General features: G+C 38.5%; 1 protein-coding gene and 1 long non-coding RNA gene across 3 annotated transcripts in view; one reads left to right on the forward strand and one right to left on the reverse strand.

Moving 5' to 3' along the window:
• Dtwd1 (DTW motif tRNA-uridine aminocarboxypropyltransferase 1) overlaps positions 1–18,733 on the reverse strand; it is a 35,552-nt gene that overhangs the window by 1,457 nt on the left and 15,362 nt on the right. The window contains exons 4-5 of one of the 2 annotated variants that reach the window (XR_016539701.1): positions 17,145–17,363; positions 15,373–15,584 (exon numbers count right to left, since the gene is read on the reverse strand). Coding sequence is in view for 1 of the 2 variants with exons in the window: in XM_090358437.1 (XP_090214563.1) it covers positions 17,116–17,363 (248 nt within the window). In the remaining variant the exon portion in view is untranslated. Of the gene's footprint in view, positions 1–15,372; positions 15,585–17,053; positions 17,364–18,733 lie in introns of those variants that run through there. The other variant, XM_090358437.1, reaches the window with a different exon arrangement.
• On the forward strand, positions 561–13,624 carry LOC150046500 (uncharacterized). Its single transcript, XR_016539622.1, has 3 exons — positions 561–754; positions 1,399–1,560; positions 13,498–13,624. It is a non-coding gene; the product is annotated as an uncharacterized LOC150046500 (long non-coding RNA).

Raw genomic sequence — 18,733 nt, forward strand, 5'->3', positions numbered from 1 at the left:
AAACGGAAGTTTCATTCAAGTCACATCAACCAACTTAAGGCTTTAATATTCAAAAGTTGGAACACTAGAATCAAATATTTCAAAAACTAGAATCAAATATTTCAAAAACTATGTTCTCCTTTTTTCACAGGTGAGTTCCACAAAGAGGACTCACTCAGTTCAATCTAAAGGAAGTCAGGTAGAAACAATGAACAAAAAACCCAGGTCAAAGCAAGGGCTTGATGAAAAGAGGAAAGCTTAGAATCTAGCATATAAAAGATTAGATACAGTCTAACAAAAACAAGCAAACAACAACAACAAAAAACCCTATTCAATGAAACCATAGCCGATGTTTCAAATCTAGTAAAAGAAATTGGACATCTAAACATTCCAGGTATGATAGGCAAGGGGTCTTGCTTTGTGCCAGAGGATTGGGTCACCAAACATCAGGCCCTTCACGACTTGAAATGCCCACTCCCTGCCCTTCTCAGTGGGCCCACATTTGACTCTCTCCACAACCTCCTCTTGTGTCTATCTCCCACACCAACACTGTGGCAAAGTGTTCCTCCAGTCTCTGACTGTGACTCTTTTCTCAAGATGGCACCTGGCCATCATTCTCCAAGACACAGGGAATGACTAAATGTATTTCTTTTTCCAATGCTTGCCTGCCACTCGGGAGGAGTCACTGTCATACCTAGATCCCTGCACTGGATTTCAAGCTTGTAAGAATTGTAGTCCTGTCCTGTGACTAGATCTGCCTGTCTATTGTCACCAGGTTTGCCTTGCTTAACGTGTGGTCGTGGCTTTGGCTTTCCCTTTCCTTTGGGAGTTGGAGTTGAAGCTATGGTTTATTTCCTACTCTACTTTTAGAATTGCACACAGATAGCAATAAATAAATAAACATAATTTCAGTATCTACCCCCCCACAAAAGAAACCCCACCATCATCTTTCAGCAAAACGTCCTTCCACAGACCTGTTCATTTTGTATGTTATTTGAGAAAAGCTAAGAAATATCATGTGTTCCCGCTTGTAAGCAACTACAAGAGAGGGATGGGTTTTATTTCCTGGGTAGGCAGCTAGGCAAGATTAGTCAGGAAAAAACAGTTAACCAAGAAGGCTTTGATCAATGTCTACAGAGTAAATGAAGCTTTCTCAATAATCATAGTATTTTCTTGGCTTGATATTATGAACAAAAATAAACAAAAAAAAACCCAGAAATTAGACCCAGTGGTTGTTGAACTGGGTATAGCATGCTGACTTGCATCACATGGAAATTCTACATGAAGAACCAACAAATCTAAGTCCAGATTCTAGTACCACCATTGCCTTTCTCAGTTACCTTAAACAGATCATTAAATATGTACTTTGTCTCTGCTTTTTAGAAAAAAAAGTTGATTGTATCTACTGTCTCCCCAAAGGGTTATTGTGCAACAATGTGAAGATGATTAAAGGAAGAAAACAGTGTGTCAAAGAGAGCCAGACAGAAACTTTGGGGCTTTATTTCTCATTGAGAAACAAGCTTCTTCACTTAGCTTCTGGATCTTCTATTCCCAAATAAAACAAGAAACTACTCACTAAAGGTATATCCCACAAGCTTCTACTGGGTACATTTTTACTTGCGTTTTATATCATAGACATAGGAGTTATTATTCTTATATTCAGTTAGCACAAATTGTGCTGATTTGAACCAGTTTATGGTTCTTTTCACTGTGATGATTACTTATTACAATGATACTAATGATGATTAGCTAAAAGTACATAAATCATATGGATATATAGCTCAATTATTTATTTGCCAGTCCTGGGGCTTGAACTCAGCCTGGGCACTGTCCTTGAGATTTCTCAAGGCTAGCGCTCTACCACTTGTATAGCTCAATTATTTATCACAAGCTGGACACATTTATACAGTTAGCACTAAATAAATTAAATAGAACATGGAAGTCTTCCTTCCAAAGATGATCACTAGCTCAGCTGTCATAAGGTTAGGTTTCCTCATTAGCTCCTTAGCAGGCTCAATAGCAGTACTTCTCTGCAATTGCTAGCAGCTCTTAAACAGTTACAGATCAGATTATCTGCTTTTGCTGAAGGCCCTTTGATGTTTGGATAAAAAGATGTGGGAGAGAAGTCCAGAACACAGGCTCAAGGAGCACAAACTCGGATGGGAAATGGTCTTTACAAAATACTGTCAGCGAAGACTGGTATGTGATTTCTAGCAGGCATAAGATTTTATTGTATTTTGGGGAAAGGAAAGCTCAATTATGTTGAACTATTGTCAAATGAAACACAATAGTTTCTCTGATATATTGCAAAATACCATTTATAAAAAGAATCTCTTTTTTTTTCCCAAATACAAAAGAATTTTTTGTGGCTTCACTTGGTACGTGTCCATACTTGGCAAGGGTTAGAGATGTACAATATAATACTGTCATCTTCAGGTTTTTAAGGCCTTTTGCCATGATATTCCCAAGAGTACCAATAGAATTACAATGCCAGACCTTGCCCTGAGCAGCAATGCATTTTCTTAGGTGATGAGAAGTTTGGAGAGAGGAAATGGGGGAAGGGGAGCTACAAGGGTCCCTGCATCCATCTCCCTGGGGCAGAAAACCTACTTTCCTTTCCTTCTACCCCTGAATCCACAACTGCATTCCATTGTCTGGTGGGCCACCACAGCTGTTTCCAAAATGAAGATGGATGGTAGCCACACTTAGATTTAGGTTTCTCTAGAACTGCTGTTCCCCTGGGCATTATTTTTTTAAAGTATCACATTGCACAGTGGCTTAATGTTTCTAGGTAGTTTGTGAATAATTGCATATCCCCTCCCCTCAATAAAGACAGATGTCAATGTTTTCTGTTCATTACATGTTCCTTTGAGATATCCACAACTAGATGGAAAAAAGAACATGATGCTTGATTTGTCTTTTTTTTTCCTCCAGAGCAGATAAATCACATAGCATAATCACCAAAAACATAGCTGTGTATCTGACCTAAGTCTACAAAGTGAAAGATTCTAGGGCAACTTCCTGCTACATACAAGTTTTTTGATTCAGATCAACCAGCATTTTCTAAGAACCTAGACCCTATAGTTATAGTTATAAGTGACTAAAAGTAAAAAGGCATCATCCCTGATTACAAGGATATTATAAAAGACTGGAGAGAACAAATGTAAAATCAATAATAACCATGTAGTCATTGCTTATTATTATAAAAGTGCTGGTATAATGTTTGATAAGATGATTGTCGGGGTTTTTAGCATTCTGCCTCCTGAACAGCAGGAAGGGTAAAGAGAACATGCCCCGACTAAGACAAGACCTAGAAAGGATAGGGCCAGCTGGCCGCCTTCACCCAGCCCTCCCTTCTCCAGAGGGAAGACACAGACGCGCCAGGGAGACTGTCACAGCAGACTCGTTTAATGGGAAGATACCAGGGGCTAAAGTAAGAAGCAGGAATCCATTAACATAAAAGTAGGCAGGACAGGGGGAGGTAGGTGCGGTCAGAGAGGGTGGCGGGGCCAATCCATGGGTTCAAGGTAGCCTTATATTTTATATCACAAACCATAGCCAAACCTCCCAACCAGGAGACAGGCAGGTTGAATCTCCAATACCAGGAAGTGAGCACTGGGCCATGAGCTGGGCCTTTTACCCTTGATGTGACGTGCCCCACAGATGATGATTCACTTTCTTCAAAGTGTGGTCAGGGATGATATCACAGAGAAGGCTCTGCAGAACTGGCCCACAAAGAGAATCATATACACCAGGTAGAAGGAAAAGAAAATAAAAAAGTACAGAGAAATCAGGCTGGGAGTCTGGACTAATGGTAAGAGTGCTTGCCTAGCATGCACAAAGACCTAGGTTCGATTCCTCTGTACCACATACATAGGAAAAAGCCAGAAGTGATGCTGTGGTTCAAGCAATAGAGCTCTAGCCTTGAGAAAACCCAAGGACAGTGCTCAGGTCCTGGACTCAAGCTCAGAACTGGCAAAAAAAAAAAAAGTACAGAGAAATCACACAGCCTACTGCTCTTCAGAACTCTAAGGAGACAAATATTATGTAAGTATAAGGTAAAGATTGACAGTCAGAGAAATAAAGCAGAAATGTGGAGCCAGACTTCATCCTCCAATGCCAAAAGAGTTAAATATGTGGCTTGCTAGCCAACTCTGACATAGGAAAAAGAAGCTTAGGTAGAAGAGGATTAAGACAGAAGCCAGACATGGATTTAAGAAATCCAGGCTTGGGGCTGGGAGTTTGGCCTAGTGGTACAGTGCTTGTTTAGCATGCACAAAGACCAAAGTTTGATTCCACATACATAGAAAAAAGCTGAAAGTGGTGCAGTGGCCCAAATGGCAGAGCACTAGGCCTTGCAAAAGCCCAGGGACTGGCAAAAAAAAAAAAGAAATCCAGGCTTAAACTATAACCTTCTATTAGTCTCATATACATTCATTCTCATCCTTGCCATTTTCTCTTACATCTCTCTTCTAATTTGTACTATATCCTTACTTCCTCCATATGCCTATGGACCTTCCTTGTACTTAACATAAAACTATAGAAACATTAGGGCAAATCTTCAAAAATATTCTACATCATATTAAGGCTAAGCTGCCCAAACCACTAGTTGTGACATTTCAACCTACTGAAACAATCAGTCATGTTCAGTTTTCAATTGTAAATTGCCTTGGAAAAGATACCTGTTTCAGAATAGGCATGTCTGGGAGTCTCTTCCCTAGCTCTGTTTAAATGATAGCAGAATTGGTAACAGGGCTAGATATGGTTTTGCTAGCTTACCATTTTTAAAGTCGTGTTTAATGACTAATGATCTCCTGATGATATCTATCCTACCCTGGAGAGATGACTTGTCCTTCAGCCCTTGACCAATCTTGAACTGACCTATCAAATGGTCCTGATGGGCTGTGACATAGGTGATTCATCTGCACATTTTTGTATGGCTTGCCTGGCTTCTTCCAGAAGGCACGAGTTTACAAGGAAAAAGGAGGTAAAAGTGGCCTCATTTCTGAACATATAGACGAGCTACAGTTGAAGACTGTCAGAGGATTCCTAGATAGGCAGGTAGGTTGGAAATGAATCAAGAGAAATATTTTTTATTTCCAACATACAGTGTCACTCTGAGAGAATGTGCAGGAAATTCAGGAGACAGGAACAAGAACAATCAGTTCCAGGGGAGACTGGGAATGATTATTAACATCTTTAAGCCAAAAATGTTTCATTTGCTTACACATATTTAAATGTATCAAAAAGCATGGGATGTTTGCTTTGTGGGAAAGCAGTGTGGGTTAGGTTTTTGTTTGTTCTCCTAAAACTAAGAAACTCTGCTTCAATCTCCAACTCCCTAACTCACAATGGTTAGAAATGAGGAGGAAAACCATCAGCGGAAAGGAAGAAGTTCGAAGTTGATACCTGGTACAGAAAGTTGACTTCTTCCATTATGCCTTAGTCTTTCACTCTATAATGAGTAGCTCTTTGACTCACAAACTATTATCCTTTAAAGTCGGAGGGGCATCTCTTTAAAAACTGAATATGTCAGAAAATATCATTAAAACCTATCTGAAATCATCAAGGAAATAAAACAGTTCAAGTCTGATTGCGAAAAAATAATGTATGTTCCCTAAATAAGCTTAACTTTTCCTTTTTAAACAAAATAAATTCGCTTACATAAAGGAAGAACAATTATGTTCCACAATATCTATGGGGAGCATTTTAAACTTCTATAAATTTTAATTATTAGTCATTTCTTTTACTGGTACCAGAGCTTGAACTCAGAGCCTCAGTAGCTGGTTCAGCTGTCACTCTACCCCTTGAGAAAACACTTCCAGCCTAGCTTTTTGATTAGAGACAATCTCATGGACTTTTATACCTAGGCTACCTTAGAACTGATCTCAGCTCCTAAGTAGCTAGGATTACAGATGTGATTATAAGCGAGTGCTACCAGATCTTTTGCTACATTTTCAATGTTTCATTATGATGCAACAGAAAGAATATCAACTTCTTAGAGAAATGGGTTTAAATTACAAACTTAAATTCCAGCACTTGCTAAAATGGGGTAAGCTCAGTACAATGGTTCCTACTCAAGATACAATACTTAGATCACGGTTAAGTGACTTGACATTTTAAAAGAAACTGCAACACTGGGAACAGTATAATGTGTATTTTTTTCCAAGTGCTCATATAAATCCATGAAGATAGATCATATATACTGAGCTATAGTACAAACCATAACAAATTTTAAAAAATAATTGAGATCTGGCCATTTATATTAGCTGATCAAATAGTAATGTATACATAGGCATAACAGGGTATTATTCAGCCTAAAAAAAAAAAAAAGTAAATCCTGTCACTTGTGTCAACATGAATAAATCCAGAGGACATTACCTAAAGTGTAACAAAAAGGCACAGAAGCAAAAAGCACATGATTTCACAAGTTAACAATGTATTTTATCCTTTAAAAAAAACAAACTGCTGACTCAAAACCTAGGCACATAAGGTCATATAGGATGAGACTAAATGAAAGGATCTCTAGGATATGAAAACAAGAACTTTATCTTGTATGATTGTTGCTCTTAATGTACTGTTATTTCTCTTCTCTTTCTTTTGCCCTCCAGTCAATCTCATATTGTTACTGTATCAGACTTTGTTACCTGGCATATTTTATATATGTTTATTTGAAATAGGAAAGGGAAGGGAGGAAAACAATGATTGGGAGGGGGTGGGGAGGAAATGAGGACAATAACATGAGAAGGTGTATCACTGTGTGTGAAGTAATGCATCTACTATCTGGTGAATGTAACTGTAACCCCTCTATACATTACCCCAACAGTAAAAAATAAAATTTAAAAAAACAAATGCTGAATCGATTTTAAATATTTCTACCACAAAATAGTCTAATGGAGTCAATCTGCATATACAGATTTTGAAATCACTGTTGACATCAAAAATATAACTCTATGGCATTAGAGATTATCAATCCAAACAAGATACTCATTTCTTCATTTTACTAGAAACAAAAATGTTGTTTTTTTATTTTAAAAATTTGGCCTATGCCAGGCAAGGTGGCTCACATCTATAATCCTAGCTACGCAGGAAGCTGAGATCTGAGGATCAAGGTTCAAAGCCAGCATGGGCACAAAAGGACCTAAAACTCTTATCTCCAATTAACCTCTAGAAGATGGGAAGTGGGGCTTGACTCAAGGGTAGGGGAGTAGCCTTGAGCTGAAGAGCTCAGGGACAGTGTCCAGGCCTAGAGTTCATGCCCCATGACCCATAAAAACAACAAAAAAAAGACCTGGCTTAGGCCAGGAGTATGGCCTACTGGTGGAGTGCTTGCCTAGTATGCACAAAGACAGGTTCAATTCCTTGGTACCACATATACAGAAAAAGACAGAAATGGTGTTGTGGCTCAAGTGGTAGAGTACTAGCCTTGAGAAAGTCCAAAGACAGTGCCCAGGCCTTGTGTTCAGGCCCCAGGACTGGAAGAAGAAAGAAGAAAGGAGAAGAAAAAGGAAGGAGGAAGGAGGAGGAGGTAGAGAAGGAAGAGGAGGAGAGGAGAAGATGATCACCACAACTTTGGCCTAGATAATAGATGGTGACTTAGAAGGCTCCTCTCTCAGATTATTGAAGTAATCAGTATGTTGTTAAGTATGTAGGTTGCTTTGGGAAATTAGAAGGATTTAGATAAAAGCTACTTATAATAAAGAGCATGCTAACATTTAAAATACAAAAACTGATAAGCATATGGATCCTGAGATCTTATAGTATGAAGTTAAAGGTGTAGCTTTTATCCAAATTCATTGGTCCCCAACAGATTCCAAATTGTTTTCACTTAACTACCCTCCATTGTTCATCAGCCTGTAATTAAAACCATCTATACAGGATGATGTACATACTGTGAAATGCCTTTAAAGGAAATTGCCATTTGAAGTGGCAAAAATTATCAGACTACTACATATGGATCTAAGAAGTAATTTGCAGTGGTTTGTAAAGTTACTTCAATGAGCACTTGTTTTTAATGGGTTTAAGTTTGAAGACCTAACTAACATCAGCAACCTTGAGCAGAAAAGGTAACTGGGAAATCTTCAGATTTCTTGACCATGGTAAAGGTTAAATATGGCTACCTCCACATAACATAAAATTAAGCAAAGAAAAACATTCAGTCAATGACCTGCAATTTTTAGTTTTATGTGGCTTCAGGTGAACTATTTTCAATAATGATTTCAAATGACGCTGTCAAGTGTAATTATACTGATCTGCTGACTATGCTGAAGAAGAAAGTTCTTGAAAGCCTCTCACACATGCCTGGACCTTGGTGCTAAGGACTAGAATACTTCAGTTATTCCTTCGGCTCCACAGACTTGCCACATGGTCCTTCTTTTCAGCAGGTTAAGCCTGGATTTCTGAAGATCCCATGTCAGACTTTAAATATCTCTGTATATTGATTTCATCTGAGAACTAAAATTAATTTACTCTTGAAATAGCTTCTTAACTGCCATTGTTAAAATAAACTGAGGTGTCCAGACTTAAATTTGGAAAACATTTTTAACTTTACAAAACTATTTTCCAAAAGTAACAAAGACTTCTATTTCTTAAATTCAAACAACATGTTTTCAGGGAAATGTGTTTTGGAACTTAAAAAAAAAAAGATTGTAAAACATTAGACAACATGGTTCCATAAGTATATTTCCTTCCTTTTGTTTCCTTCCCACCCTCGTTCCCTCCTTCCTTCCCTCTCCTTTACTTCCGTCCCTTCCTCATTGCTTAGTAACTTTTATCTATCTTTCCTTCCCTTTCTTTTCCTTTTCTTTCTATATTTCCTTCTTTCTCATCCTTCCTTTCTTTCTCATGGAAAAGTACTTTAAAATTGGAATTTATGATACATTCAACTATTGTCTAAAGTTTCCTAAAATGTTTGCAAAAATATGTACTTGAAAGACTGAAGGGGAGGGTGGGGAGAGGGTAATGGGTACCAAGACATGTGAAAGGGTATCAATGTATGTGAATTAATGCACCTTCTATCTGGCAAATATTATGTAACCCTTTTACAAATTACAATAAAAAAATTTAAAAAAAGAAACAAAAAAAAGAAAGACTAAAGGGGGAAAATTGTTTCAACAACACATTTAATAGAACAAAAAGAGAAATATTATATATAGATACATATGCTATGTCAGGGGAAAATATCCCCTGAAAGTGATTTTTTTAAGTCAAAAATAAAAAGTTCAAGGTACCAATAGTAAAAATGGTCCCAGAGTTAAGAAAAACCAAAGGTATTAGGATTATTTTTAACAATTCGTAGGTCCTGTAGGCTGGAGAATATTATGAGCCTTTTCTACAGCACCCCAATTCTCAGCCCACACTAAAAAGGGCACATCTCAAGATTTACAGAAGAAGCTTTTGCCCAATAAGTTAGATATTAAAGCTTTTAGCCTTGGTATAAATGCTCAATGATTTTTCTTCTTAAGAGAACAGTATTGATGAAGATATCCTCAACATAGCCTAAAAGAGACTTAGGCAGTTAGAAAAGAAGTCATTCTCCAACCAAGAACTATTTAGGAGCTATCTTCCAAGACTAGCCTGGCTCACCCTTTTATGATAGTTCTTGTCCCATTCTTGTGCAAAACTACTTACTCTACAATTTTTGCTCGCTATGGTTTATACTTAAGTTCTGTATGGTATATCTAAATCATATTCATAGAGGATACATTTTCTGTTATTTTTCCTGAGATTACTTTTCTCAGTTCAGGTTTTCTAAGATAGGAATATGACAGAAATGAGGATTGGAATAACAAAATTTATCCTTGGGGTCCCCGTTACCGAGGCAAGGGCTATTCCTTGGTCCTGGTTCCAATAGTCCTATGGGAATGCTAATTCATTGCTCTTCTCTGTTCTTCACTCTCCTCTCTGAGATTTAACTACATCCTCCAGTCATGCTTCCCCTTGCAGAAAAAAAAAATTTAACAGGTGAACATGTCTTCCAAGCTGAACAATTCTTTCCTTAGTTTATGTGTATTGTCCTATTACTAGAAACAGCCATAAGAAGTTGACATTTGCTGGAAATCTCGTTAAAAAGAAACAAGCTACCTTCTGAGTTTACACACATTCTATCGTTGCATAACTTCGTTAATAATTATCCTCTTGTAGGACCACTCTCTAGTAGTAAGAGTCTGTTTACTATTCTTCAAGTTATGACTAATTCAAATTATTTTTCTCTTGTTTCTGCAACAAATTACCACAAATTTAGCATGCATACCCAACACAATGTATTTTCACGTACCATAAGTTTCCAACATAGATCTCACTGACTGAAATCAAGATTTTTGGCTAAACTATAATTGCTTTCTGGAGGCTCAGGGGAGACTCTGTATCTTTGCTTTTTCTAGCTTCTTAGAGGCTACCCACATTTCTTAATTTATGGCTCCTATTGCCTATTTTGCAAAGCTAAAAATGGTGGACTGCATCATTCTCATTTTCCATCACTCTTAACACCATTTTACATTATCCTTCTTGAACATTTTTCAGGATGCTTGTGCTTCTACAGAGCCTAGCTAAGTTATCCAGAATCACGTTCCCATCTAATATTGTTCAAACTAATCTCTTTGGTGTTTCTCCACTACATCAAATAGTCATCTTACCTCAAGGCCCTTGCTCATATTGGGATCCCCTACCAAAAATATTGCCCACTTATTTATTCGAATGGCTCACTTTCTCACACTTCATTTAGCTTCCTCTCAGTTTCACCGTATTACAGAGGTGGTAAATAAGGTGCCTTATTTACAGTAGTGCCCTTTTCTTGCAGTCCTCTAGTTTAGTCAAGTAGCTGCTTATCTCTTACTGTTTCACTTATAGATTACTTAGTATCCTTTACTCATCACTTAGAGAACTTGGCCAATAACAGGAACCCAGAACTTTTCATAAAATGAACCAACAAATATTGAATGAACAAATCCTAAGACTTCTCTTTGCTGTCTGCTTGATGCCCTCAACTCTCCTTTTCGTTTTTTACTTCCACTTTGTTCCTTCAGTTCTTCCTAATGATTTTGGATGGGAAAAATTTGGAGAACTTACATGTCACATGTGATTGACTATATTATTAGAAATAGAACCCAACTTGAAAATTGTTCTCACTTAAGAGTTCTGAAGACATCACCCTATGTGTTTTAGTTTCCAAAGGTGTTTTTTTTTTTCTCTGAAAAATCATCTGGTATGACTCTTGTTCATGAGGGCCAGAATTCAAGTTCCAGTATCACATATAAAACAAGTAACAAAAACTTATGTACTCAAGTTTTATGAATTACAAAACTGACCCCTGGGCCAGGAGTGTGGCCTAGGGGTAGAGTGCTTGCCTAGCATGTACGAAGCCCTGTATTTGACTCCTCAACACTACATACACAGACAAAACCAGAAGTGGTGCTGTGGCTCAAGTGGTAGAGCACTACTCTTGAGAAAGCCCAAGGACAGTGCCTGAGTTCAAGCCCCAAGACTGGCAAAAAGAAAAAAAGAGAGAGAAAGAGAGAGAAAGAGAGAGAGAGAGAGAGAGAGAGAGAGAGAGAGAGAGAGAGAGACAGACAGAGAGAGAGAGAGAGAGAGACAGAGAGAGAGAGAGGGGAGGGAGGGAGGGAGGGAGGGAGGGAGGGAGGGAGAGGGAGAGGGAGAGGGAGAGGGAGAGGGAGGGAGGGAGGGAGGGGGAGAGGGAGGGGGAGAGGGAGGGGGAGAGGGAGAGGGAGAGGGAGAGGGAGAGGGAGAGCTGAAGTGGTAACACACCTGACTAGTAAAACTCTGAGTTCAAATCCCAGTAAAGCAAGAAAAAAAAATGGCTCATCTTAGAATCCCACAGTATTCTAATGCTAATGTACAATGCACATACAGATCAATGTATGAATCAACCTCCATTCGTCCAACCTAAAACTCCTGAACATATAGTAACTTATAGAAATAATCCATACCCTCTTTTATAACAAACAGTTATAGTACATTTCCACTTAATTAGATACATTATATTGAATTAAGGCTTAAACGTAAAAATTTTAAACTTAGAACTTTCCTACTTTTTTTTTTCTCCCAGTCCTGGGCTTGAGCTCAGGGCCTGAGCACTGTTCTTGGACTTTCTCAAGGCTAGAGCTCTACCACTTGAGCCTCAGCACCACTTCTGGCTTCTTTTTCTATATATGTGGTACCTAGGAATTGAACCCAGGTCTTCGCGCATGCTAGGCAAGCACTCTACCACTAGGCCAAACTCCCGGCCAGAACTTTCCTACTTTTAACCTACATTTTATCTTCTACTATACCGTACTTTTATTTCAGCAATTATTTAATTTCTAGGATCTATTAGTTATATTTTTTTCATACTCTATTACTGTTTTATACTTTTTCTGAAGTTCTTTAATGGGTTTTGGTTGTTTCTCTCTGTTCGCTGGGATTCTTCCCACCTACTCACCAATCCCTACCATACTCCTCAATTTTCCATGTGGAAGTGTTTTTTTTTTATTCTTATCAATTTTCTAGTGGTCAATGTCTGTTATATATGGGTGATGAGTATTTGCTGGTGGTCTTCAATACAGTCTTAGTAAATATGCAGCTTAACTTTCTATTGGGGCCTTTTAACTTTCAGTATGTAGAGTTAAAAAAATTTAATAATCCTCCAATAATTACAGAAGACAGAAAAATATACCTAATGGATTCATAACATTTGGTGAAATAATTTAAAAGGGTAAGTTGACTGGTAGCTACTATAATAAAGGGCCAAACTGTGTGTGCATATATGTACATATATATATATCAAACCCTGCTGCTTCTGGCTCATGGCTCATACTTATAATCCTAGATACTCAGGAGGCTGAGATCTAAGGACTGTGGTTCAAAGCCAGCCAGAGCAGAAAATGCTGCGAGACCCTTATCGTCAATTAACAACCTAAAACCTGGAAGTGGGGCTGTGGCTCAAAGTGGGGGTGGGTCCAACACTAACTACCCTTGAGCAAAAAAGGTCAGGGACAGCACCTAGGCCCCCGAGTTCAAGCCCCACAACCTACAAAAAATAAAAATAAAAATAAAATAGCTAAGTGTTAATGGTGTAAGAATAGACGTTCCTAGTTCACAGTTGGGTGTCTCTCTTCATCTTGGCTGGTTATCAGCCAGTCTAAATAGGAGTTAGCCAGTGTAATGAGGGCAACTTGTTTTACTCTAGGCCTGCCCCATTCTTCAACATGTTAACCTAGCCTTGGGTGTTTACATAGCAACAGTTGAAACACTAGAGTGAATAGAAAGACAATGGATTTTATTTTTTTGGTGGGTTATGGGGCTTGAACTCTTCAGCTCAAGGCTACCACCCTACCCCTTGAACCACAGCGCCACCCACTTCCCATTTTCTGGTGGTTAATTGGAGATAAGTATCATGCAGTCTTTAGTGCCCAGGCTGGCTTTGAACCATAATACTCAGATCTCGGCCTCCTGAGTAGCTAGGATTACAGGCATGAGCCACCATGCTCTGGCTCTATTTATTTATTTATTTATTTATTTTAGGTGCGCATATGGCTGATTCAGAAGAAGAGTGTACTTCAAAGGAACTTAGAAAAAAATACCATCAATAATACAGGGAGAAGCAGAAGCCATTTTTGTAGCCAATCATATCAAAAAGAAACAAGACAAGTGCAGCCAAATTCGTGTTGTTCTAACAGGTACCTTCCTTTGGAAAGAACTTGAGATTTTTATCTGGCTTTAGATGAACACTGGCCCCTTCTGAAGTAAGTAGGTCATCTTTTGTGAGATGGGGGAAGCAAATGAGTGATAGGATTATTCTTTCTCTCTTCTGTTCCATGTCCTTTGTAACTGTTATGTTTAGTTGATTTGTAGTTGCTGGTTAAATGGCAAGATTTTTTGGCTCAGGGAAGTCTAAATTTAGCCCAAAGAAATCCAACCCTGGCCCTGCTTAAATCAATTCAAGCCATCCTCTTATTTCCAGAGCCAAGCTTTAAACATGAAGAAATCTATTTTAATTCCATTCTTGTAATATAACTGTTAAATAAGTAAGCCACTGAGTTTATTTGGCTAAGACTGTGGTTCTAATAATGTTCAAGCCTTATATAATCCACATTCCTGTTTATGAATAGCATAATACAAATGGCAATCTCACCGAACCAAACCAAATCAGAAATCTCGTATTTCAGACCAGTTGTGTGACTTGTCAAAAATTATCTAACCTCTCAGTCCTCAGCTGCCACACACATATATGTGTATAGTGTATACCACTCTAAAATTATAATATTCTAAATGTCTTACTTCTGGGTGCTAACAGACAATTCCTGTTCAAGTAAGTTTAGGATATACTTACTTAACTGATTTAGTAACTTTATCTCAGAGCTTCTAACAACTGTTAATTGGTTATGATTTTATTTTATTTATTACCAGTACCACGGCTTCAACTCAAGGCCTCACACTGACTCGGCTTTTTGCTCATGGCTGGCACTGTATCGTGTGAGCCTAGTCTCCAATCTGTTTTTGAACAGGTTTTCTTCCCAGTTAATTGGAGATGGGAGTAACCCAGGGCAGAAAAATCCATGAGACTTTTCAAACTGAGATACTCCCAAGTCTCAGCCTGCTTAGTAGCTAGGGTTATAGACATGAATCACCAGAACCCACCTGCTATGGCTTCTGAATCTTTAAGAGGGAAATCTATTTTTCATCAAGACCTGTTTTGTTTGCTTTTGGGGGCTTGAACCCCAGGTCTAGACACTGTCTCTGGGCTGCTTTTTTACTCAAGGCTAGTGCTCTATTACTTTTAGTCACAGCTCCACTTTTGGTTTTCTGGTGGTCAGTTGGGGTAAGTCCCATGGCCCTTCCTACCAGGGCTGGTTTTGAAGTACAATCCTCAGCTCTCAGCCTCCTGAATTACAGGCATGAGCCCTCAGTGTCCAGCAAGACTTGTTTTTTTTCTTCCATGAACATGATATGTGTCCCAACAGTGTATACTTATATACAAAGATAGGTAAATGTACTATTTTTAGTATCTACACTCAGATCCCCAAAAAGAAAATATAAGGCAACTTCAAATGAGAACATTTAAGAAAAACATCATCAAATGGATGGGATGGGAAGGGTTTAGGAAAAGTAACTAGAGCTAAGGCTCTACCTTGGGCCTTAGTAACCAATGAAACTGGTTATTGTCCTTAAATGAAAACAAGCTGGGATGTGAACCAAGAAACAGCACTAGGATGACTGCTTGGTAAGGGAAGGACATGGAATAGGATGGCCTTCTATTACAAGGATACAGGCCAAGCATGACCACCTCCCAAGAGAGCCAGGAAATGAATGATTTTCATTTTCCTCTCAACTTCTATCTCCTGTGGGTACTTCCTATTTGTTGAATCAAACCCAAAGCCAGAAGGTAAGGGAACCTACCTCACAGAGCAGAGAGCAGACTATAAAAAAGAAGAGGAGTGTATCCAGCGGCCCAACAAAAGGCATCCAGGATGACAGGGCTTTGTTCACCAGCGGCTATTTCCACATGATTACGTGACATCATCAGGATTCAGTTCCTCTATCTGGACACTCTGCAGTCCTTTTCCAGATTCATTTTTTTTTTTTTTTTTTTTAAGACTGGCTCTTTTCACCTGGTAGCATAAGTGGCCACCATCAGTTCTAGGCTTATATCTTAGTTCACAATTCCAAATGAAAACAAAACAAAACACAGCACTTACATTCTAGGTGCTGCTAAAAGCCTCTATTAGATACATACCTTCTGTTACTTCTCACTGTGAATCTATAAAGTAGCTACTCTGTAGCTCACTCTTTACACATGAGAAACCAGACATGACAGATGTGTGGCACAGCTGGGATTTGGCTAACTTTAGTGTCTGTGCATTTAACCATCATCTCCTATTGCCATTTATAAATTAAACATCTTATACACTCTCCATAATGTTTATCAGAATAGGCCTGGGTGCTCTTCAGTCCTGTGCTCATCCCTGAACCTGTGCTATTAACAGGAAGACTTAGGCTATTTGGTCTACCAAAATAGGACTTATGTCTATCTTTGTGGCAGGACCATGTGATTATTACTTTTTTGGGGGGTGGGGGCAGTCCTGGAGCTTAAACTCAGGGCCTGGGTGTTATCCCTAAGCTACTTCTGCTCAAGGTTAACTCTCTACCACTTGAACCACAGCACTACTTGTGGCCTTTTCTGAGTAGTTTATTGGAGATGAAAATCGCATGGATTTTCCTACCCAGGCTAGCTTTGAACTACAATCCTTAAATCCCAGCCTCCTGAGTAGCTAGGATCCCAGGCACGAACGACATAAATTTAATAAAAAAAAAAAAAGTCAGGCAGATACAAAAGGCAGTAAGTGTCCATTAGATACAGTGTGGGTTTTCAGAAATCCATTCTGCCTATGTTTGTCACACATCTCACACAAATGATGGTTTACTTCTTTTAAGCAAAAAGATTCAAGCATAGTGCCAGTGGTTCATACCTGTAACCCTAGCTACCGGGGAGGCAGGAATCAGGAGGATCATCTCAATCAATACGCACATATTGCAGCTTGTACCTATCATTTCAGCTACATTAGAGGATGGGGTCAGGAGGACCATGGTTCAAGGCCACACATGGCATAAATGCTAGATCTTCACTCAACAGCTGGACATGGTAATACCATGCTGTTTTACTTAGGAGTGTAAAAAAATAGGTGGCTGGATCACGGTCCACATTGGCTCGGCCCTCTTTGGAGACCCTATTGGAAAACTAATCAGGTTGAAAGGGCTAGGGATATGGCACATGCGAGTCTTTGAGTTCAACACCAGAACCATACACATGGGGGAAAAATAAAAAAGATTCAGACATTTTCGACATCTAAAGTGGTGGTGAGTGTATGTGAAAAGCTAAGAAGACATCGAACTATAGCTACACTAACACATTATATTAAACACTAAAGTTGATGTACGCTAAAGCCAAACCAAGCTGAACTAAGTTTTTCAATCAATACTATCTTGAACAATTGCCTAACATAATTTTCTTTAGGAAATATGAGACTGGAAGTTTTCAATAAGTCTTATAGGCTTTATATATGATTACGTCCCAAGAATAAACAAAGCACAACTATAAGTTTATTAATTTCAGGAAAAGAAAATGACAGGATGACTTATTAACTAATGGATACATTTTGTTGCTTCCTTACCTCCAGAGCATTTGGCATTCTTTATCAACTGGTACATAAAAGAATAGAAAAATAACAGATTGTCATATTGTCCTTCATATTTCTCTTTTAATACATCAGTGTGGAAGTCCACTAGAAAGTAATAAATGGCTTCAATTGTGGAGAGGAAAGTGTCTGGTTTCCCTTTTTGATGTCGCCAAAAGCAAGTTTTTCTGGTTTTCAATTCAACTTGTAACAACCCTGCCAAAAAGAAAAAAGGAAAAATATAACTACTAATGAACTACAGGACTGATACAATAATAAGGATTTCTTCTAATTACATCAAGGATTGTTTAAAGAAAGTACAGATAAGACCTTTCGATAGTGATTCCAAACTGATATTATTTTTGATAGGTTGTGGGTCTTGAACTTGGGGCGTGGGTGCTTCTCTGAGCTTTTTGCTCAAGGCTAACACTCTCCCACTTTAAGCCACAGCTTCACTTTGGTTTTCTGGTGGTTAACTGGAGTCTCTTGGATTTTCCTGCCTGGGCTGGCTTTGAACTGTGATCCTGAGACCTTAGTCTCCTGAGTAGCTAGGATTACAGGCGTGAGCCACCAGCACCCAGCCAGGATACTATTTTAAATGCATCAAATTACACACAGAAACAACATCAAATACAGAGTAAAATCTTAAGGTAGTCACTTCCCACTCTTACATCTTGCAGCAAAAAAAAGTAATCAACATTATGATGCTAATTTCCATCTTCCAGTGTTGGTTTTTTTTTAACCTGTGACAAGATTAAATTCACCAAATTTCAAAAGGCTTTGATAAACTTAAAGTATCATCTGAAACACAGAGAGAGAGAGAGGTGGGGCTGCCTTTTAGTCCTTAACACTGGTAAACATGTACTTCTCAGGTGTCCCTTTAGCTCTATCTTCGGGAGCAGAATATTATCACTGGGCTCTGATGCATCCACATTGCAGAACCTCCATGCCCCCGCCAGGTAGGAAACCTTAGTCTTAGACACGGAAAGAAGAAATGATATATGAAGCAGTACTCATCTCTTGCAAGTCGGGAGTCCACAAACAAACCCCCAATGCTTTCACAGTACCTTAGCTAAGATTCAGTGTTTGACATTCTGATTTTAAAGTGAGAAATTTTAAAAAAATTAATAAAATTGACCCACTGGCCAGTAAGGAACCTGAGTCATCAACTATTTCCTACTGTCACATCTCTCTTTTACTAAAATGCTATTTCACCAATGTAGCAGAGGGACAAGAAATAAATAAGAGACTGCGTGATATTAAGAGACATGGAAGAACTAGTATTTAATAGTCTGAGGAGAAAAGAACAAAGAAAATGGAGAGAGAATTTAAAGAGACAGTGCAAAGCCACAGATCCAGAGAAATCAGTGTCTAGAGCCATCTCATGGTATTGAAACTACAAAAGCCCAACGATGTAAACAAGATTTTAAAAATGGTCGCTAAAAAAGGACAGAGCCTGCCCAGAGCAATGATCAATAAAATGACAGGAAACTTTTCATTAGCAACAAAAGAATACTAAAGGCACTGTGATCATTCCTTCAAAGTATCAAAAGAAAATAACTGGCCTAAAAATCATATACCCAGCA

Source organism: Megascapheus bottae, chromosome 25 (genome assembly GCF_031878675.1).
Source record: "Megascapheus bottae isolate mThoBot1 chromosome 25, mThoBot2.hap1, whole genome shotgun sequence".
Taxonomy (NCBI): Eukaryota; Metazoa; Chordata; class Mammalia; order Rodentia; family Geomyidae; genus Megascapheus; species Megascapheus bottae.